This window comes from Vulpes vulpes, chromosome 9 (assembly GCF_048418805.1).
Source record: "Vulpes vulpes isolate BD-2025 chromosome 9, VulVul3, whole genome shotgun sequence".
Classification (NCBI taxonomy): Eukaryota; Metazoa; Chordata; class Mammalia; order Carnivora; family Canidae; genus Vulpes; species Vulpes vulpes.
The window spans coordinates 12,959,861-12,983,976 of record NC_132788.1 but is presented as its reverse complement, the minus strand read 5'-3'; the positions used below and the strand labels follow the sequence as shown (position 1 = coordinate 12,983,976).

The 24,116-nt window shown below is 38.4% G+C and overlaps 1 protein-coding gene across 5 annotated transcripts in view; it reads left to right on the top strand.

Annotated features, from left to right (window-relative positions):
• The window catches only part of NYAP2 (neuronal tyrosine-phosphorylated phosphoinositide-3-kinase adaptor 2), a 260,549-nt gene that overhangs the window by 218,445 nt on the left and 17,988 nt on the right, over positions 1 to 24,116 (top strand). The window contains exon 7 of one of the 5 annotated variants that reach the window (XM_072719376.1): positions 13,955 to 14,173. The exons of 3 other annotated variants lie outside the window; for them this stretch is intronic. In XM_072719376.1, the coding sequence (XP_072575477.1) occupies positions 13,955 to 14,089 (135 nt within the window). In that variant the 3' untranslated portion in view covers positions 14,090 to 14,173. Of the gene's footprint in view, positions 1 to 1,129; positions 1,293 to 13,954; positions 14,174 to 24,116 lie in introns of those variants that run through there. One more of the 5 variants, XM_072719378.1, reaches the window with a different exon arrangement.

Genomic DNA, 24,116 nt, shown 5'->3' with positions numbered 1-24,116 from the left:
GTGTCCAAGCTTGGCACATGTCCAGCGTGTGTGCTGGCCATGCCTGGATGTCAAAATTGTTTTTCTGGAAAAAAAAAAAAAGGAAGGTAAATCATCCAAAGATAGGGATTAAGGATCAGTATGTGTGATTCTGTGACAAGGCTGTGCCCAATTTCGAGGCATACTTCTAACGGCCAGCACACTGTGTGAGACTCAGTGATCTTTCGCCGACTGACAAAATTTCTCTCTTGATAAATGTCTCCATGTATATAATATATCCTTGAAAAAAATGTTTTCTCACACAAACTAATTTTGTCCTTTTCATTTATTTCCTAACTCCAGTGCAGTGGGATGCGTTGATTTGCCCCACAGCCTCAGTAATGCTTTGTCCTAAAGTTTGGTAAGACCACTGCTCTTTCTCAGGATCTGCATGAGTTCTGGGCTCTCATTAAGGCTTCCATATAGTCAGAACATTTGCACATAAAACTTAGAGGAGCCTGGAAAACATAAGGAAAGTGAAAGACAAAGGGAGAGTGAGAATATTAATATAAATGATCAAACAAGTACATAGAAAGGAATTCTATTTTCATCTACTCCATGCCTATCTACATCTCTGAATAATGTAACCTTAAAGGGTATGTTTTTATTCAACTGCACCTTCCATGCATAGGACCAAATAGAAAAAGAAAAACAACCTTAAGAATAGAGAAGCTTAGAGAAGCTTCAACAGTGTTTTCTCTTTAAAATTCAATGCCACCATTCGCACGGATAGGACTTGTTTTGCCACGACTGTACATACTTTATTCTAGCCTTAAGTCTTGTAGACCTAGAACATACGGATTAAGAGGTTTCTTGTGATCAGTTGTAGATACATTTTTGAGTGTTTTCTATCTGGGAGTTGAAGTTTTGTGGTGGATGGGAGAGAACAGTGTTAGGAAGGGTGGGAACAGGGTTAGGGAGCATGTGCCATCCCAACCTAACATGAGGAAGGAGTCCTTCTCTACCGTGCCTTGCTCAAATGTTGAACAAACTCTTGTTGATAAGACCTTGTGACCATTCTAGCTCCTCCTGTGAGACCTGACCTGAGAGAGTGTTCTGTGTTGTATATGTACTTTACACAGCTGATTTGATTATATGCTCATGATTACAGTGCATGATGGAAATGGAGAAAAAGCGGAAACAGAACCCACAGCCAAGCAGCAAACGCTGAACTCACTTCATTAACACATAGCTTCCCACCACCGAGCTTCCTTCAGGCTTTAGATTTTAAAAAGACTCCTATTGTTTGCTTCATCCTGCATACAAGTTAACTTGACCTATATTTCCAAATATGTAAAAAACCTAATTGGGGTCCTTGGAAACCCCTGCCATGTTTACAGTTATCTGGAGAAGGGTTTAACTGTACTAACTTTAAATTGTAAAATAAAGTGTTATGTTAACTGAGAGTATGTTACACAGAAATTATAATTGTTATAATAATGATATTTACTGAAGAAATTGGATCTAGCTCTGTGGAATGTGGAATAAATTAATATTATAAGTCAGAATGTCAATGTTTATATTGCTCTATTGCCATGTCTTATGGCAAAAGTACATGAAAAGAAGGCGAGTGCCAAGAAAACAAAAACAAAAAAGCATTATCTTATGTGTGCTCTCAATAATTTTGTCTGATTGCTTTATGTAAATATTAGCCTTTAGTTTCCCATTGACACTCTATAATTAATGTCATGGTTGAAGAAAAAGGAAAATTTTGTTATTGCTTTTAAATAATAGGCAAATCCAATATTATGTGTAATGAAATACTGGGATTATTTGATTTCCACGTTTATGCAAAGAATTCAAGGAGCAGAGACTCGGATAGCTTTTTACAACATGCTGCAGTACAGCTCAGAAACTTGGCATATGATTTAGGCATCCCATGTTAACTTTTGTATATTCCAAGTGACACAATATTTGGGAGTCACCTTTTAAATACCAGTGGTCTCATGACCAATCTCTCAATAACACCATCATCAAGTAGAATGAACCTCAACAAATCTATCCCTGTGCTCATATGCCAGTCCCTCCCACAGAATAATCTTGCCTTTTATCCCTTTACGGTAGGAGGCAGAGTGTAACAAACTAGAGATGTTCTCTAAGAAATCATCAACCAATTGACACAGATGGGTGGGGATGGGGACAAATGGGCTCTGAGAGTGTCCACCCTTTGACTCTACTGTAGTCCCTGATATGTGTGTGTGTGTCTTTCTGCTCAGCATCAAAGTTGATAACCTAACCCACCAGGCCTGCAGGTGTGTGAAAGTGTGAAGCGGCTTCAGTATATACTCCAGCATTCTTTAACCCATGGAAAAGACCAAAAATTGTTTGGATCTCTTAGATGAGGTTTGCATAACAAGTGCCATTTATTATGTGCCATTTACTGTCAACTCTGACATCCTTATCATATTGTGGGATGATGCCGAGAGCTTCCCTACATCATTGCAGGTATGCTCTCTACAGTTCTACCCCGTAGGGACTGTTCTCATCCTACATGACAACTGAGGGTACTCATGTGCCTTGTCTAAGTTTTATACCTATTAAATGGCAGTCTGTGATCTTAGCTACTCAGTTGGATTTAAAACCTGAGATTTATAAGATGAAGGACTTCTTTTAGAGTCCTGAACCCACCAGTTAGTAACTATGTGACCTTGAATACATTGTTCAACTTTTTCAGAATCTGTTTTCTTACCTGTAAAATGGGCACAGGGTTATCTGCCTTGAATGTTGTTGGTTGTCATTGAGGATTAATGAGATAACATGTGTAGGGGAAGTCTTGGGTGGACAGACAGAAACTGCTAGAAAAATACTAATTCTTCCTCTTTTCCCTTATAGCTTTTCCTTCCAAAAATTCACTTCCCTGCTTGCTGGAAACTTCTAAGTGGGAGAGCAGTTCTAATCAGTGGTCTCCTGACGGGGGTGGGCTCGAAGTGAATGGTTCTGTCCACCTATATCTCTGACCTTGTGTAGAATTGTTGGTGCATGGTGATAGTAAAAACCATACAGACTTTTAGTCATTTTTGTTACTGACTCTAAATTCTCTAGCTGGTGCATCTCCTTATTGCCAGCATCTGAGACAGATTGATTTCTCTTGCCCCCTCCCTGTTACACTTGATATGATTATATTCATTATTCCTTTCCCAAATAGGAAATTAGGTACTTGGCTATTTACTATATAATAAGAGTCTGTATCTGGCATTTCTTCTTACCTTATAGGTCTCGTGTGTGGTTTGGAAGCCAAGTGAGTAGAAACTTACTAAAGCTAGCATTTCAGGAAGGTCACCTGCCCCCTGATACTACTATACTGTCCTAATTGAGTCAAAGTATGAATGAACATAAAGAAAACATTTAGGCTGCAGAGGAAGCCATTACCTGCTGGCGTCAAGACAAAGGACGCAGACACACAGGCTAATAAGTTTCTTGCGAACTTCAACATTTACTTAGAGCTTCCCCAGACCACAATTTTAAATGCGTTCTTCTCCTACATGCACATGTATTTATCCACAAGCATGCCCATTATAATATTTCATTCCATCATGTTGATCTGACTGTTGTGCATTTTAATTCCTACTTTTCCTTTTAAAGAAGAAAGCATTCAGGGTATTGCATTATAAATTGTTATGTGCACACGAAGCCTGGATATTAAGAACGTTTGGGCTTGCCAAGTGAATGCGGGCCAAGCCTCATCCCTCTGTATGGATGTCAGGGGGCACCGCTTCGTATTTCTGAAGCAAAGTCAGAGAGACGATGGAATCTGTATATTTTGTGTAGTCCTCTGTAGCCTCATTTATTCCTCTTCGGATGCCAAGGCTGTTCTAGTTTACGAAACTAACGATAATATGGACTTACTCGGGAAAGTAAAGCTGAAGATTTTAAACCCTCGGAACATCATGTCAGTCCATTTCGTGTGTTTTCAAGCTGATCTTTCAAGTTTCCAATTCAATATCAATTCAAATATCCAACTTTTATTAAATGATTAGATAATAGAAACCCTGGAAGGGGGGGGGGGGGGCAGTTGAAAATATTTAACTGCTTAGACTTATTCCAAATGCCCGTAGACCAGAAAGTGATACTTTGGCTCAGTCTAGAGAAAAAGCTATCAATTTATCACTGTAGAGCTTGTCCGAGCTGCTTACAGATAGATAGACACTGAAGGGCCATTAAAGCTTTACAGATTGATAACTCCATTTGAGAGTTAAATGCCATGTTTGTGTGTGTTCTGGGGCCAGTTGTTAGCAGAAGTCCACAGAAACTTTCCCGACCATAGGCTCCAACTATTGAAAAGAGTATCAGGCTGTAGATGGGGCTGGCCCATTTAGCCTGGGGAAAGGAGCGTTAACATTAGGTAGATGCAGAGCGCCACCTAGCACCCAAAGTATGCTTTACAATCTGTTCTTGGGTTTTATGTATTTATTTTTTTTATGTACTTGGGTTTTAAAAACAATCCAAGCAAACAAAACTGATTTATGACCGAGAAAATCCACTGTTTGCGACAATAACCACAATACTTATAGAAATCCAGAACAAACGACTTCTTTGGCACTTGTTTTGGATAATTTTCAGGACTTTAGCCTTGCAATTTTAGGTTGTCTTTTAAATACACCTTCCTGTACTTTTGGGGGTAGGAGGGAATAATGAACCACGGCCAGTGATCTCTGAATGTTATGCATTTTTAAAGATTTTATTTGTTTATTCATGAGAGACAGAAAGAGGCAGAGACATAGGCAGAGGGAGAAGCAGGCTTCCTGCAGGAAGCCTGATGTGGGACTTGATCCCAGGACCCTGGGGTCACGTCCTGAGCCAAAGGCTGACGCTCAACTGCTGAGCCACCCAGGCATCCCGAATGTTATGTATTCTTTATGATGAGATGCAACTATTTTCTTTAGGACTTATGACATCTTCTGTGCATTGTCATTTCCTAGTTCCAACCTGAGCCTCTAGGAAAGGAGATCATTTTTCCGATGTTGGATTCTGAAAAGAAAACTAGCAGAGAAAGCTTGACTGGCTGAATGGAAAGATTCCTGTTGATTGCTTTTGTTTACCATGAACATATTTGCTTAAGATTCTTTCCTAAAAAGAGAAGCCTCCCTAACTAGTGGGTAAAATTACTTCCAACTTCGGGTACACGTGAATCGGAAAGAAATGTGCATGTTATATTACTGTTGGCTCAAAGTTAGGCTACACTTGACTCAGAATAATAAATATACCCACATTCTGAGTGCCTTATGCAAGAAGCCCTAGAAATCTTTACTTTCTCCACTTAGTTCATCTGCTGGACAAACTGCTGTTCTCTGTTCTGTGCTGTGAATAAACATTATCCTTCTGGTTGAAAGCCTCTTCCCCAAATAAAGTAGATTTCTAAAACGGCATTTGTCGAGGGCCTACTATGTGCTTGACACAGTGTCCAAGGTGTTATATTATCTGATTTTATTCTCACAGCCCACATGTGCAGTAGATAACATTATCCCCATTTCACTGACATGGGGATAGAACGTGTTACCTGTTGAAGGTCTGTTACCTGTTGAAGGTCTCATTGCTAGTCATGGCTATTTGTGGTATAAGCCCAGGTGGTTCTATCTCCTCAACATTTGTTTTCCTTTTCTACCAGAAATAGCTGCCCTTCCGAATTTGCTCTCTTCCTAATACTCCCCTCCTTTCATTTCTATTTATACCATTCATTGATTTATTTAGTCATTCTTTGATTTTTTTTTTCCAGGTCTTGCCTTTGAACTCCTCTAGATTAAAAGCTAACATATCAGAGGGTCAAATTCAATGCAGACTACAACTGAGCAAGGTACCACCTAAGAGCAGGATCTCCAAGGGTGAGGTGGGGCCGGGAATGGAGCTCCTGGAAGGAAGCTAGATGTCCCCCATTGATTGTGTCGTCTGGGAATTGGTGTCCTGAGAGACCAACCAGGTGGGCATGGGTGTGGCGTGTGTGCACGCACGAGGAGGAATGTGAACACTTGATCACATCTTATTCTTTTCGTCCACTGGACAGAAGAAGCACCTCCTCACACACATGCACACATACACACAGCTTCCAGAGCAGTGGTGTAGATTTAACTTAACCACAGCACACAAAAGACAAATTATGTATTCACCAAGATTTATCCAGCTTCTGGGCTTCCGTGGGGAATCTGTGAACAGCCACTTTAAAAGGAGGGAGAAACAACCGTACTGTCATTTCAAAGCCTTTGTTTTCTAAAATAAATGCTGCATTAGAGCTAGTTAATAATCCCTAGTTGTCAGCTGTTATGACAGGGATGGAGTCTGGAATGCTTAGTTCCCAGGAAATGGGGAAGTTACTTGAAGGACCAGAAGGTGTCAGGAATAATCACACCCACCCCATCAGCTTTGCATATGAAAGGGTTGAGGCTTTTCAAGAGAAGCCAATGAGCAGTCACCTATCATTCAGGATACAACCTCAGGAGGAAGGTGATCTGTGCTGTCACTTGTCTGATACTCACCTAAATATGAAACAAGGAAACCTTGGAGAAGTCTTACACTGGAAGCACTTAACATCCCATGGTTGTCTTCCCCAGGAATTCCCCCACGGAATTTCCAGGCATTTTGATTTCTAAATCCATATGAAATGAGATAATGAATATGAAATCGCATTTTAAGCTAGAGTGTTTAAATGTAAATGCTGAATTTATTATTTAACATGTAGGCTTTCATTTTTTAACATTTAACACTGCTTGGGCAAAGAAGTGCAAGGCACTGTAAGGCCGCATGGTGCGTTAGGGGGAAACAAGCCACAAGACAGGAGAGTGGAAGACAGTGGGACTGAAGCCACTACAGCAGCTTTATGTTCCAGCCTCAGAACCAACAGTGTCTTGCAAAATGATCATGCAGTTTTATGGCAGGTTCCATGCTTTTCCCCCGACTCGACTCGTGTTCACTCTCCCCACCTGTCCCCCTATCCAGCCTCCACACCAATAAGAGAGTGCTAGGGGTTGACTCCTCAATGCAGAATTCTGTAAAATATGCCCATTGCTTACAGGCTGGAATATAAATTGCTTTCCATGGATTTCCAGGTGTGTCTGATGGGGCCCTGGTTTTTCTCTTCAGCTTCATTATCAGCACCTTATCTGGTACATCTCATGCCCATCCACTAGCCTCCATGGTTTTTCTCCTTTCAAATGCCCCAGGGATCCCTCCAAGATTTGCCTAACACTTCCTTCTTGGAACACCCCTCTTAATGCTGGGCCCCTGGAAACCATTCCTTATCAATACATCAAGTCTGGAATCAGTTGTATTCTCCCATTTTGTGAGGCCGCGTATTTTCCTTGTCTACGTCTCCCCTGAACTCTATGCCTGGTTTGCCTTATATTTGTATAAAGGAGAACATTGTCTGAGGGATGTTATCCTCCATTCTGTTCCCAAAAAAAGCCATCTGGAGAAAGGTCAGATTAGATAAATTCCTACTATCAGAGGTTTTAATTTGCAGATGTTACATTGGAAATTGCAAAGAGGAGACTATAACACACCATATTTCTCAAATATATTTGACCATGGAACCCTCTCCCCTTTATAAAAATTTTTCCAAAGACACCTCTTTTGATTCCAAAGATGCACATTATAATTGTTTGCATTAGATCGTAGACTCTTTGAGGGGTGGGATGTATATGTTCATCTTAGAAATCTCTAGTTGTCTTAGTACATACTGAATGCATAAATTAATTAATGCTAAAGGTGGAAACAGATAAGCATATTATTGCAAAGCTGTTATAATAATTTGCAGAAGCATTTGGGCTTTTGACAGGTGGCTCTGCACATAGTTATCACATATGCCCATCTCCATTAATTGACTATTTTTACCTGTTGGTAGAGGGTGAGAGACAAATGTTAGAGAAGAGAATTAAAATTCAGGCGCCACTGAGAAAAATAACATAATGCCCGCAATTCACACAAAAGGGAAATACCCCCTCAATTCATTCCTAAAAATTGATTTTTTTAATTAAAAAAAAAGCAGCTTTATTGACCCAAAGAGGAAGAGTATATCATGGGGTCCACTTTAGAAAGATAGACTTTAATGATGCAAATATCCATTTAGGACAGAACATAAACTGGGATTGGAGGAAACTAAGACATTTACAGTCCTTAATAGAAGTGATTATGAAGTCTCCCCACAAACAGTTCAACATGAAATTTTACCTCTTAAAATAACACATATCTTATATAACATTTATACTTCTGACACTTGCTGCAATGTGTGTTCAGCAGTTCATGTTCTGAAGTATGGAAGGTTTTCCCCCCACACCACCAAGCAATTCTGACATAATCTGCCTGTAGATGACACCAGACCCCACAGCTCAGTTCTACAAGACTGTCCCCACCTCAGATGCCATAGTGGAAAGTCCAGGTTGTCACCCCTTTTTTTTTTAAAGATTTTATTTATGTATTCATGAGAGTCAGGCAGAGGGAGAAGCAGACTCCATGCAGGGAGCCTGACGCAGGACTTGATCCCGGGACTCCAGGATCACGCCCTGGACAAAAGGCAGGTGCCAAACCGCTGAGCCACCCAGGGATCTCCAGGTTGTCACTCTTGATTCTGATTAACTGGCTATAAACCAAGGGTTCCTATGACCCCCTCTGTGGGTTCAGTTACTTGGCTGGGGCAGTTCACAGAACTCAGAGAAACTTTTTACTTACTAGATCACTGGTTTATTATAAAGGAATATAAATCAGAACATCTAAATGGAGGACATGCATAGGGCAAGGTCTGAGGGGGAAGAGGCTCATTGCTTCTAGTGCTGTCCGAGAACCCCCTTCTTTCTGAATCTCAACATACTCATCAACCTGTGAAAGGAATCTCGGAACTTCATCCCTTGAGGTTTTCACAGAGGCTTCGTTAAGTATGTCCAATTGATCCAGAGTTGACTTTCCTGCTGTGCATCTGTCCTCTCAAAATGAGTCGTGGAAGGGAGACTTTTAATGCAACTATTAGCTGTGTAATAAATTGTGTGTGAAGATTTGCTAAAGCTACCAGAAGGGGGCAGCATTTTGTCTTTCCCTATTTCCTTTAAAATTCAGGAGGGATTTAGCACCTAGGGGTGCTACATTTCAGTATTCATCATGGAGATGGAGAGAGAATGACTCAGAGGGGTGAGGCCAAGGGACTCATCTGGAGTCTAGCATGGCATGTTTTTTCCTTCCTCCTCTTCCTGTTGATCATCTTTCCTTCTCTCCCTCTTAGCAGCTTCAAGGGGCAGAGCTGTGGCAGGACCCCAGGGGAAAAAAAAAAAAAAAAGACTCACTGGAGGATATTGCAGGCCACAAACGTTCGGAGGGTGACTTGATAACCTTACCTGCCACGCTCTGCAAATAGTTATTAGGGGTCTGGGCAAAAAGAGCGTGGATAAAATTAATTTGGGGCTATTTTACCTTCTCGTCCTTCTTCTAAAGCCTCTACACTCTGAAGTCACCTGTGTCACACAAAATTCTCTAGCCTGTGTCTCATACCCGCTATTTAGCTTATTATCTTTTGTACCACCGCCCAAATACTAGTAACTAACATGTGTAACTGTCGTTACTAATAACGACCAGGTATCACTGTCATTGATGCTTTGCAGTAATTAGCAGTGGCACTTTAGAGTTTGTAAGTTGCTTTCATACATTCACTTAGCACATGCTCATTGTCCATCTGATAAACACCAGATGTTCTGATGGATGCTCAGTGGCTGATAAAACTTCTTGTATTCAAAGGAACTTCAGCTTCGTCAGTGACACACACACACACACACACATCATGGCATTTCATCTCTAAATATTTAAACATGTATCTCATAAGACCAGGGGGACATGGGGAAAATTCTAAACAATCGCACTCAGAAAAGCAGTCAGGTAAACTATAATGGCTTAATACTATGATATCATATAAAGCCCATTTTCAAGTCTTTACAGGTGCCCCAATGCTATGACCTTCCCTCATCCAGGATCTTATCTAGGATCACATATTACATCTAGTTCTCATAGTCCCTTTCCATCATGAATATTTCTCAGCCTCAATGACTTTTCAAGGTGCTGAAATTTTTAATCTAGAAATTTCTAGAATTGATCCTATGGGTGACAGACTCTAAGCAGTTTCCTTGGTGTCTCCCTCCTGGTACAGAGTATTTAGAATTGAGAAACAGCATTTATCAAGTGATCCAACATCATGTTCCCAAGTCCATTGATTAAATATTTTATGCATCCTGTGTTTTATTTTTTTAAATCTGTTTTCGTTTGATCACTTGTTTGTGAAGGTTTTATTTATTTATTCATGAGAGACACACAGAGACAGAGACATAGGGAGAGGGAGAGGCAGGCTCCCTGTGGGGAGCCCAATGTGGGACTTGATCCAGGGACTCTGGGATCATGCCCTGAGCCAAAGGCAGACAGATGCTCAACCACTGAGCCCCCCAGACGCCCCTATGATCAATTTCTAAATAGATTTGACTTTATATTTTCTTTTGTGACCATCACAACAATCTCGCAAATTGTCATCATTACTCTATGTCTGATGAGAAAACTGAAAAGCTAAAGGTCAAGTTAAGTCTCAAGTTCACAGAGCTAGCAATGGCAAATCTGGGATTTGAATCCTGTAGGGTTACTTTGCCCAATGTTCTTTGCTGCAGAGATCAGCTGCAAATACCCACTACAGATGTTCTGTAGTGTTCGTTACCACTAGAGGGGGGACGAGGACCTCCAGAGTTAATATACGGCTCTTGTACTAGAAATCCTTTGGCTGTACTGAGTTCCATGCTGAGCGATGCTTAAGGATGAATGAATAAAGAAAAAGCAACTATTGTGTTCCCACTGGTGCCCCATCTTTTTTGTTTGCTAATTTTAGACTAAAATAGAATGAATATACATTAACTACAAATATTGCAGAATAATATATTTTTTAAAAGATAACATAAAAAACCATTATGGAATGTGAATTTGGCACTTATTGTGCTGTGTTGTTTTAAGATTAAAGGATCTCAATTAAATGTCTGCATCTTACACCTTTACCAACCACAAATAAGATCTCATTATGTTTAATGCATCCTTTAAAAACTCACTGCCATGGAAAAATACGAGGCAAAGCTAATCTCTATAGTGACTGGATTATCAAAACAGATCTTATCTAGAGCTATAAATAGAAACCTTCATTCTTTATTCCCAAAGTAGCAACAATAACAAAATAGTAATCTGTGGGAAAAACTAAAAAGAAAGAAAACAGAAAAAAGAAGCACAGCTCTATCATGTCAACCCTATGAAAACAGGTATCCAGAAGGTACTGGGCCGACTTTGAAAATCATGGGGAAGTGCTAAAGTGAATAACATTACAAAGCTCATTAATATTTAAACTCATATTCACATGAGGAAAATGTAAAGTAGCTTTCATTTCAGTAATAGAAAAGGTATAATTGTGCTAAGATATTAAAGAGAAAAAAGGATTCAAAGAAAGAAACATGAAGAATTGTAGCTCTGTTCCATCATCAAGATGATGTGCAAAGTATGAAAAGGTTAACTTGATGGATACTATTATTCAAAAATCTCTTGTTTTTTTTTTTTTATTTTTTTTATTTATGATCGTCACACAGAGAGAGAGAGAGAGAGGCAGAGACGTAGACAGAGGGAGAAGCAGGCTCCCTGCACTGGGAGCCTGACGTGGGATTCGATCCCGGGTCTCCAGGATCCTGCCCTGGGCAAAGGCAGGCACTAAACCGCTGCGCCACCCAGGGAATCCCCAAAAATCTCTTGTTTAAGACCAGTTTGAACACTTTCTCTGAAGAGTCAGGTTGTTGAGAAAGTATGCAGAGTCTCGAGGGCACAGGGATTTACCATGTATAAGGGAAAGCTGAAACAATTTTCAGATGAAGAGCTTTGCTTGGCACACTCTGGTCCTTTAAACCACACCCTCTGCTCTGAACAGTGGACCTGGTGTTGCAGGGTTGTGTAGGATGTGTAGATAAACCATGCTGAGTTCCTCTTGCTATGATTCTCTCTCTGTGGCCTCAACCGTCTACACAACCGCCAAGGACTAAAGGATAGAAACCATCTGTTTCTCATCTCAACCCAAGAAGCAGGTTTAACTAGATGAAATGGGTGGATGCTGTTGTATAAAGTATTTTTATGAGACCTGGGAGTGAAATCCTGGAACGTTTTACCAGGAGAGGTCATGAAATCTTCCCTTTGGAGACCCTTAAAACCATAGCAGATTCCCAAGTCGGTGAGACAATACTAGTGTGGCTCTGCCTGAAGGCAGGGGAAAGGATTCATAGATGGGTCTTTAGACCTTTATAAATATAATTTTATAGGGAAAAAAAATTGTAAAGACCCTTATAAAATAATGGTCTTAATTGTTATTTGTATACCCTTCTATTGCCACAAAGGGGTGCTATTGACTTAGTTTATCTCTTCCTCAGAAAATGATTTCAGTGTTTTCTCTAAAAATCTTACTGTTGGCTTTTGGCAATCATTTTGGGAGCATCAAATTAGAATTCACATTTTTTTATATGTTTTGGAATGACAGAGATCTTCATTTTAAAATCAATTTTCCTAAAATTTATTTGGACCATTCTTCACAATCTCTTCAGAAAAATAAACACCATCCTTGGATTATTACTACGGATCAATGGCAAGAGTACACTTTTCCCAGATAGCGATAGCGATACAGACACTTGTGAATCAAATTACCATCGAAGCATAACCATAGGGTCATGCAAACTTTTAGGTAATAAAATTGGGGTTCGGATGAGCAGTCACTAGACACAGAGGATAGTCAGAAAGCTCAGTCTGAGAAATGAATGTGGCGAAACAAGAGCAGTTGGGTGCACCTAGCAGTATGACCTCTCATCCATTCTTCCTTGGCAGGAAGGCTGATGTCCCAAAGGGATCTTCAGCAGGCTCTGTACTGGCTGCGGGTAGTCCTCTGTTTCCCCTTAATATCGGGCATAATGACAAAGCAGGTTCTCTACTGCTGAATAGAACTGAGGCTCACAGACTTGCTGTGTGCTGAGCAAAGGACCATTTAAGGCTGAGAGAATCAGGTGAAGCCAGAAAGCTCAGTCTTAATTTTCCTGAATTGGGTCCTAGCTTTGTGCTCTGAATGCTGCTGGGTAGAGAGATGCCAAAGTAAATGAAAACCTTCCATTTCTCCTACTAAGACTTTGATGAAGACACCAATGCCTTCAAGAGACTGTAACTTGCAGAGAGTTGGAGGCTTTGAATATATATTACACGGTATGGGTTTGGAGGTTTATTTATTTTTTTAAAGATTTTATTTATTTATTTATTTATTTATTTATTTATTTATTTATTTATTTATGAGAGACACAGAGAGAAAGGCAGAGACACAGGCAGAGGGAGAAGCAGGCTTCCATCTAGGGAGCCCGATGTGGGACTCGATCCCAGGACTCTGAGATCACACCCTGAGTCAAAGGCAGACGATCAATCGCTGAGCCACCCAGGAGTCCCCCAGGATTTGGAGATTTAAAAAGCATCTTGACATGACCAGTGAAGAAGGCCTATATTTTCTGGTGTTTGCCCATGAAACACTTTGTGAACTTAACATCAAAATATTCTGAGAGATTATTAATTAATCCTTTATCTAATGGGGAGTAGGGAAGGTTAATGTGCTTAGAATACTTGACAGGAAATATTTGTGTTCACATTTGGCCCCTGGGGCTATCACTGGTGAGTGTGTAGAGGGCAGCAGTGAGTTATGGTTCTCTCATGATTCTTGGAGCAACTACAGATGTGCAAAGTGAATCAACACAGGGCGTGCGATGGAAACCTACCCTCAGTCCAGAATCTTTGTCTTATGACCATAACCCCTGACTTGTCATTGCTTTGTTGATTTTTTCTCCTTTTGCTATTTGAGACCAGGAAGCTCTATTTGCCATTAGTCGGTTGAAAAACGGAGCATGTTACATCCCATATCCTGAGTCTGATCTCTTTGCAGGTTCTCCTGGGAGTGGTATGTGGAGAGAAAACCGGAGATTATATTTGGTCCCAGTGGGGGTGTCCTGAAGATTTGTTGATGTTTGCCAAGGGCACAGGGGTCACCGGGATTCAGAGAACTCGAATGGGGATATAATTTGGAGGTTATATTCGTAATAACATGCTGATTTTAGAATAGATCACGTTTAGCGCAGTGATGGGCACAACTCCAGTGTTATATGCTAACAGGAGAGAAATGATGCGGCGCTTCATTTCTATAGTAAAATGAATGATTATCCATGACTACCTTCTCCTATCAGTTGGCAAGATATGTTTATTTCACAACTCGCATAGGTCACATTAATGATTTTTCATTAGTCCTTGGTTACTAATGGTGAAAGAGTTTTCATTGCTCTTCTCAAAACTTGGAACAAACTAATGGCTTCCATATTCAAAGGTCAAGTTCTTTCAGACCTTTTTTCTAAAATTTCATGGGAAGGAGGCAACCTTTCATTTAATTTGTAGCATTTTGTTAAATGAGTACAAATAAAAAAAAAAGACCATTTGCTTCTTTCCAGAATACTATATGTTTTTGAATTGCATGATAGATATGAAATATAAGCATGGGGGACCAGAGGAGTCCCTCCAGGAATATACGTATTTATGAAATGCATTGCTCATGAACATGGTATGATTGCATGTAAATGTGCAGATGTGCAGAATCTCTGGGTTTAATCCTAGCTCAATTATCCCCTTGCTGAATTCCATGGACAAATTATTTAACCTCTCTGACTCAGATGCCTTATCTGAAAAATAGCAGTAATTAAGATGAGCTGTAATTATAGTTCTAAAGAGTATAGAATAATGGTAATTTATGATAAAATAGATTTGACAACATCATTGGTTTTGTTATCATTACTCAGTCCTCAAAGGACAATGAATAAATTATTTTATTTCTGTCCCAGCTAAGAGAAAGATATTAAATATATTGTACGAGAAACTTGGCAAGTTGCATTCAGGGAAAAATGTAGCTTACAGTATGGACACCATTACAATTGTTTTTGGAGGCATGTTCTCATTTTAGAGGAATGCCTTAAAAAAGCAAGTACTTATTTCAGAAAAGAAAAAAAAAAACAGAAAAGATAATATTAGTAATACTGTATGGTTTGAAATCATGATCATGGAAATAAAAACTAGTAAGCAAGAAGTTGTGCATTAAATATCATATATATTATGATACAGTGAGTGCCTGGGTATTTTTTAAAATTTTGTCTACAATGTTCATTAAAGCATATGACAATTATATCAAATTAAGTAATTCCGTCGACTGATGTAACTTAAAATGATATTTATATATTGAAAACACATTGGTAATAAATTTTTACTTTCAGACTGGGGTTTCTAATGGTTCTAATTTTTTTTCAAATCAATTTTATTACTGACTTTTTTTTTTCTAATTCTCAAGAATGCTTCAGCATATAGAAAGATGGCATGGAATTAATCATCCCTGGCTTAAAACTTTCTAGCCTTCACCACCCAGCTCTGCAACCTGTTTCCCCACCTACAGCATGGAGGTATTCACAACTATTTTAGGGACTATAAATGAAGACATGAGATGAGGTGATCTGTAGAGTAGCTAGGCTTATATTTGACGTACTGCAAGTCCAGTTTACCTCTTAGCATTTCTGCTTGTGTTGTAAATCATGAGTGAGCTTTTGGTTTCAGCAGTATAGTCCCTCATGAGCTCCATCCAGTAAATGGAAGCCTCTAAAATTTTTTATGAAGTTTGACCAAATAAGTCTCTCTCTCATTAACCAAAGACATCTTTGGCAGAGACAAAAATGTTGCTCAGATTTAAAAGTATGGAAAAAGCTCTGGTTCTAAAAGGCCCTGCCTTATAAGACAGTACTAATAAGAGTACAAAAGTGTGGGTTGATTCTGGGGCTTTCTTACACCGGCAAGGGGTCAGTATTCATTCATAGTCCCTGTCTTACCATCAATGCCAAATATTGCACTGCTCCCTAAATTCTTCTGCCCTACAATTTATATTTTTCTAGAGTTCTAGGGCTCTATTTTCTCAAGATCATTTTTTAAATTCAGGGAATTTTAGGAACATAAATCTTTAAATGACAGAGGTAACACCTTTTACTTACGCAACTTTGTTAGACAGGATGTATCTCATTGACCACACATAATCAAATTGTAATAGAGAATAGCATTCCTATTTTTAAAAATAAAAAGCCAAGGCAGTTTGCAACTTCCCCAATGTCCCTTCCAATGCAATTTTATTCATTGAAAACTGAAAATGGACTGTTGGCTCTTAAAAGGCTAGGATTTGTTTTACAATTCTGAGCCTCCACATTCATAAAAAGAAAAGTATGTAAAGAGATCATCTCATCATTCTATTGCATGTCATTTCCATAATTAGGTATGTATCCATCCATAGAAATCTTTTTTTTTTTAGTATATGTGCTGCCGAAGCAAGCACAGAAATATTTTTTTTAAAAAAGATGTAAATTATTGGAAAATATCATTCTGTATCATTGCATCCTAGATCTGGCTGTAGCTATATGAAAAGATTTAGTAGAATACAGTTTGTCCAGTAGCAATTCACTTCTGTGCACTCTGTGTGCTTTTTTACATTTGTGATTGTGGATTAGGTGAGTAGCTGAGCTTCCAAAACAGACATAGCCCAAAATTTTAGTATTTTTTTCCTAAATAAATGTTTCTCCATCAAACAAATCCAATATGGATGTTCCTGGTTGATGACTATTCCTGATTTTTGGACAAAGCTGGATTTCTCGTCAAGTGTGGCTCTGTCCTTCCTGAGAACATCTACACCTTCTGCTGAATCTGCTGCCTCAGGCTGACAGGTGAGGGTGGGGAGAAAGTGAGATGATGTATGAAAGATTGGTCTTGAGAGGGACACACAGAATTCAGTTCCAAAGGAGTATAGATAGGTCTCCAATAAGTCAGTATTGTAGGCATAAATGCATAAATCATGAATAGTGGCCATGGTGCAAAAGCAGAGACATTGGTCCCTGAAGCATCTAAAGTTTTAGGAATTGCTGAGGGGTTATTGAATTCCAAGAGAAATAGCAGGGCATTGATGATTCCAGAGTTAAATTTGGCTATTCTCTTGCCTCGTGGTGTGTCTTTGGACAGCAGTGTAATGCCCCAGGTACTTAATCTGTGAAATAGTAAGAGAAAGAAAGTGAACACTTATTCGTCACATTCTATTTTCCAGGAACAGTGATAAGTATGTAACATAAAATGTTTATAATCATACTGTATCACATAACTACTCCAAGAACAGAGACACATGGTGCAAGACTTTTAAAGTGGGTGGAGTTAATTCACATGAACTCAGATTCTAGTTCTACCCACTTATTTGCATAGTGACTTTAAACATGTTTCTTAACTCACAGAGCCTCAGTTATTCACCTATAAAACAGGCATCATGATATCTACCTTATGATAAGGCTGATCTGAGGAGTAAATCAGAGCGCTTGGCACATTAACTCTGCTTAATATATGTTAGTGGCTGTTAATATCATTTTTAGCAACTCAGTTGCCATTAGTACAGTCGAGAAGCATCGCTATTTCCCCGCCTTGTTCTTTGAAACAAGATTATTGCTTATTGAAAGAGGCAAACTATCCATTCATGGCAGGTGAGGTCTTGAGCTTGAGCACTCTCCTTTCAGAACCAATTTAGGAAGCTATTTATGTGGATACCAATAGGAAAAAAGTCCATCAAATATTGGTCTTCAGGGAGATTATTCCAAGAAAAATAAAATTATTAAAAGATATAGTCTCTTTATTATTAGTTATTGTGGTCCTGTTTATAGGCATGAGAAATTGTAAGGTCTTGCATGAGTAACATATGGTTGTTCTACAAGAAGGTAGCCAATGCATTTAGAATTATCTTTATGTCAACAGGTGTGGAGAATCATAGGAAGAGTAATTGAAATGGGAAAGAAGAAATGAAAGTAGTAGTAGAGTTTTTAGGCCACCTCAATGCCATTTGAACTCTCTGGCAGCTGCAAACTATTACAAAACACCCATATCCTCCTACCTCCCCCTTGTTTTTCTGATTTTCGTTTCTTCCCCCACTTGTATTTTATTTCAGAGTGGTTTATGCATCTGACCTGGGTGGGGAGGAAGAAAGGTTATCATTTTAGCTCTTATGAAATCATGGATTTCTGAAGTTGTGTTGGTTGCTTCCTCAGGCTCCTAGATTAAAATGTCAAAAAGAATTCCTCCTATTTTCAAAAGTAACAGGCATGTCCTTTTTGGATATTTAACAGTCTTGGTCGAGAGAAATATTTTTGATTTGACTTGGGAATGATGTGGGAGCCCAAAGTTCTTAGGAAGGAGTTGTAAGCAATGAGATCATGAAAACAGATGTGCCCATAAGGTCCACATGTTTCAATAGCAACCTAACTTATGTAGACATAATGCTCTGACAATGGGAGCCCTTTGACGTCTCTAGGCAGATAAATGGCGTGATGAGAGCAATTCTCTAGGGACAATGACTTGCAGTAGTAGTCATTGCCCCTCTTTCTCCTCCTCCTGTGCTGCTCCCAGCATTCACCCTCTGTTGACTCTCTTTCTCTGAAGCATCCAGCCAAAGGGCATCATGATGAGAGATGCTATAGTGCCTTGTCAACTCGGGCAGCATAATATGGCAGAGGTACAGGGGCAGTCCTGGAATAATCTCCAGCAAAGACTTGACTGCTTTTAATCTTAGCTTTGATTCCACTTTTAAATGTAAGCTGTCCTTATATATATAAAAGGAAATGATGCTATGGTCCATACATGATTCTCTGAAATGTGGGTGCTGGGAGGGGTGAGAGACGGCAGAGCCATTTTCCAAGTAATGACTGCAGTCACTTTCAGGATCAAAGAGTGTAGGTTTGTCACAACGCCGGAAGCTTTGTGAGTATTGATTTAGAAAAGACGTTTTTAAACTAGGTAGCATTTCTCCATGGTTACGTTAGTTACCATTTAATAAACAATTCCTTCCAGTTTTCAAACTTTAGCCAACCGCATTAAATTGCCCTCATGAGAAGTGTGTGACCGACAAATAAGAGCCTTTCCTTCTGGAAATTAGATTTCAAGACTTTCAGTCTGCGACTTGAATGGAAACCCTTGTTTGTTTCTCTGCCGAGCACATCTTACACAGGGTACACCTCTCCTTGACAGCAATTAGCTGAGCCTTCTCTTGCATTTGTAGCTCCTCCAAAGGATGTCTTTCTGGGCAGTGGGTAAACAGCAGGAAGCAGGAGAGAAGCAGGGAGCCAGATGGAAGATACAATGGCAGCAGAGAAAAGGCCTATCTTTTGAACTGCTGCCTTGGTAGGTCATGGGCTTCAAGGAAACTCCTTGCTCTTACTCTCATTCCTGACCCTATGAAGACATGAATGAATTTGGCTCCAAGGGAATGGACAACCTCTTCTGTGGAAATGCAATTATAATAGGAGTCCAATGAGATTATGGCCAAAATTACGAAATTATGGGTTTTGATTTCTTGAGGACTAAGTGCTAGCCATGAGTTAAGATGAAAGGCCTCAAACCTTAGGTCAACGTGGCTCAGACGTGGAATCACAGAACAGAAGGAGGTTTATTTAAATGGTGGAGTTGGGGAGACACAGCCCCTGCTGCCTGCAGCTGCAAGGAGGCATTGGAACCAAGTGCTTGCTCCCTTTGGTAGAATTGGCAGTACAGAAAATATTTTTCTAATATGAAAAATTTTATTACCAGTGAAATGAAACATGGCCACTGGCGCTTGGCTTCAGCGTTGCATTACAGAGGGAACCAGGTGGAGCCAGCGTAAAGAGCACAGAGAAAACTCACCTCCATCAATTACAGGCCCCTTTCTCTGATTTTTCAAGAAAACCCAAGTTCTCTTAATGTCCCCCTCCCCCTTTTTCTCTGCTTCAATCTCTTTCTCTCTTTTAACATGTAGTCTGCTGATTTTTTTCACATAGGCTCAAAAATGAAAAATATTGTGCAGTTTATATAAAATCCAGCTGTGAGCCTGATGCCACCCTGCATTTCAGGGTGGGCACTCTGGTTCTTTCTAACCCGAGGCCAGGACAAGTGAGGTGACTGGCCCAGAGCTAGTAAATAGCCAAGCTGGCTTCAGAATTAGCATGACCACAAATGTGTTTCGCCTTTCTAACGAAGCTATGCTCATATTGAGCAATGCTTTCTGGTGGAGAAAAAATGTATTTTAGGTATTTACGCAGCTTTATTCAAAGTTATAAGAATTAAATATGATTGTTAGCTCTTCCAGCAACTTATTAATGTCTGTTCCTTGAGGATTAGTATATTCTGCTTGCCTATGAACCTCCCTCTCTTTTGCTAGATAAAACAAATGTTTACTGAGATGTGACTCTCCCTAATTTATCTGTGGTCAAGTCCATATGCACTATTAAAAGCCAATATTTTGTAATGAAATTAAACTTGAAATTAAATTAATGCTAATGTAAGCGATTAAGAGAATATACTTAGTGAAAAACATCAATACACTTCTTGTAATTGAATTTTATCTTGTAATACTGTTTGCTCCTTAAGGGAATGTCTCTTTAAGGCATTCTACTTATAAACTTCTTGCTCATTTAAAAACATAAATTAATTCTGAAACCTGCTCAGAGGGTTTTTTTTCCCCTTTATTACAAACAATTAGCTTAATCAATTAACAGCTGAAATTATATCTGTAGTCATTATTAGGTTTAATTGCTGAGAAATATGTTGTGTCTTTTTAATTGGGGAAATTGGATCACAATTTTTCTATAGCCTTTTTACTTTCCAAGGGCAAAGACTTTATAATCATAAGAGTAAAAAACCAAATCAAGAATAATACATATTTTTGTATAATATTTATATATTTTATATTATTTTAAATATACGATATTTGTATATCATGACTGACATGTTAATTGTATGTTATCTAATATTATAATCACGTTATTAATCATTATTATATTACTTTATATTGTATATGTATTTTTAAGAATATACATGATCCTGCCCATGAACACAGACATAATATTTTTATATGTAACATAAATTGGCTTTTCTCTGAAAAGCCTCATCTTACATTTTGATATATAAATGTCATATTTCACATCATATATCATTTATATTTATATTAGGTGTTCTTCACTACTTTCTACACATTTTAAGACAGCAATGCTTTAAGGCAATTTCAGACATTTGAGAATTAAATCACAAATCAATTCTTTCTCATGCAATATTATCATTATTTCTAAGTCATTGCATTTTTCCGTATGTTTGTACAGGAGAATCCACTTACTACATGTGCAGATATGCTCTGTATACACGGTTAAAGATGCAGATACCATGTCACTCACATCTAGATGGGTGGTGCGTTTTGGAGAGATAGGTTTCCACTGTATGTATGACAAGTCTTTGACCACAGAATATGTGCTAAATTACATACAATTGCCAATTTGCATTTTGTATTTCTTCATAAGAGATACAAAGGTAACACCCAATTTTGACAACTTGCTTTTTGCATTCAGTTGTCATTTTGTAAGGTGAAAATGTAATGCATTTACAATATCTAAAACATTCAATTTTCTTGATGATGAAATTTTATTCTCTAATATTCTGCTACAGCAAAGAATTTGTAAGGTGATGGTTTGATGCCGTTAGCATCTCTTTTCATGGTGGTATAAAACACCTCCCTGGCTGTTTTCCTTTATACTACCCTTTACTTGGGCTTTTTCTCCTAATGCAACTCACTGAATTAGCTAACCTTTATGCAACTCAGTTAAGAGACACCAATACCTCACCATACTTGTGAAAATACGTGGATAAGCCTAAGTACATGTGGAAGGATTACTAAATTGTTTGCCACCATGAAAGTGAGGAAAAAGGTGTCTGTTGAAATGAATTTCAGTTGTGATCCATGAAATAACAAGAAAAATACCCTCAGAGGGAGGGACTTCCATGGTGTGGTATCCAGAGCAGGTAATACATGCTCAGCACACAATTATGTGAAAGTACTACCAATGAGTGAGTCGTTTGGAAGTGAGATAAAATAGAGCTATTTTTTCTATAGCAAGAAAGGAACCATCACTTCTTCTTGTTATTGATCACATTAATCACCAGTAGGACGCATATCATCGGACGCCCCATCCATTAAACGTCTTAGTAATCGTGTCTTTGAGAAGGAAGCCAAGGAGGTAAAGTAGAAAGCAGAGAAAAATTACTTTTGAAGTTAAAAGACAATCAAGTGAAAATATCCTGAGCCCTTCTGAGTGTATTCTTTGGGTTAGATGCAAGGAACCTGCATTATGGACAGAGGGTCCAACCCAGGGAAGGAGATTATCGTGTTCTGCTCGATTATCAATTCCCTTCCATACCCAGCATGGAATCTGTCTCCAGCAGCTGCTAAGTGATCTTTAACCTCTCCTGAACTTGATTTTCTCATTTGGAAAATGGTGATCACAGGGTTGTTGTAAGGCTAGGGTGAGATGAAGCAGCTGAGTGATGCTCTGGCCCCAAAAGGGAACACTTGGGGTATTGTGTGCATGATTTTAATAACAATGATGAGAGGGTGGTGGTGATGACAGTAATGCCAAATATTACAAGTAATAAAGTCACAGTTTCACCTCTCCAGTAGTGTTCTGGTAGTTTATAAATCTTCAAATCTTTTCGTCTTTCAGTAACAAGCTTTATCAACTTTATTTAATCCAGCACATTTTCCCATGTCATTGATTATATGAAGTCATAATAACTGTGTGTGTGTGTGTGTGTGTGTATGTGTGTGGTGTCCAGTTTAAGCCATATTAATCACAATTAACTGTAAGATAATCTAATGGGATGAGAAGGGCATAAAGTTTAACATTTGGTATATTTAAGTCTTGAATTCCAATTCTAGTTCTGCCTTCTATTAGGAATATGGTGCTATAGATACTACTTAACCTCTTAAAGCCTCAATTTATCATTTAAAAAATAGCAATAAGACAGGCTTATAGGATTATTAAGCTTTAAAGGAATTGATGTATGCTAAGTGCCCACAGAGTGTCTGGAACATGGTTTATGCACAGTAAATCATAGTTGCTGCTCATTACGTTATTGATGTTATGATTGCTCCCTAGACTGTGACATTCCTTCACTCCAAAGTCACTTGATCAAAGGTGAATATAACTTGCTCACTTATTTTAGAACCTCTATAAAAGCATTCAAGAATGTTTTGAGATCATTCCTTGAGATCCATTAGTAATCTCGATAATGAGAGTCTAATAGCTGTAGACCATTTATTTCTTCAGCAGTATTATTGACACATATATTCCTTCAGCAAAACTTTTATAATTATTTTTTAAACAACATGATAACCAGGAGATAGATATCTAGAATTTTTCAATAATTTAATCATAGATGTATGATGCATACTTTTCTACAAACATGCTTACATATGTTCATAAATGTACATGAAATGTATGTGTATGTGCTTGTGATAACTTCTAGACAATCTTCAAAACAGATTTTTATTTTCTTTTAATGATATATGATTCTTTTAAACATAGTTGTTAAATTTTTTCCTAAGACTTACGAAGAAGGCTCTTATAATAAATTGCAACCTAGGAGACTACATTTCTGCAAAATATGCATCATTTGAAGCTGGAAAATGATGCATTTTTCTTCTCAAAAGACTGATTAGGCATGTATGTGAGTATACATATAGATTTACGTTTCAAGAAGATAATGGTTGCACCAGGGCAATTTGAAGAGGGGAAGAACAATTTTTTTTTTTCATTTAGATATTATTTTCATTAAGGTAGAACTGATACACACAATTCAAAAGTTGAGTGTTCCACACCAGCTACTACCTCATAAAATGAGATTATAATACAGAATTACTTCTAGAATTTGAAATGTGACTCAACATTTATGATTAACAAAAAGTGCTTGAACAGTTGATGAAACATTTGAAATGAAGAGTAGATTCTTACCTCATGAAGAATTAAAAAGTAAAATTGTCCTTTTATTGTTTTATCTTTTGTCTCATTTTCTGTATTAAATATATTTTCCCTTGGTCAGCAACATATTTTCAGTGACAAGAAAAAGTACAAACAAATGAAATCATAGATGAGTTAAAGAGTTTGCAAGCTCTAAACCTTGAAAAATATAAATAATCATATTTATCC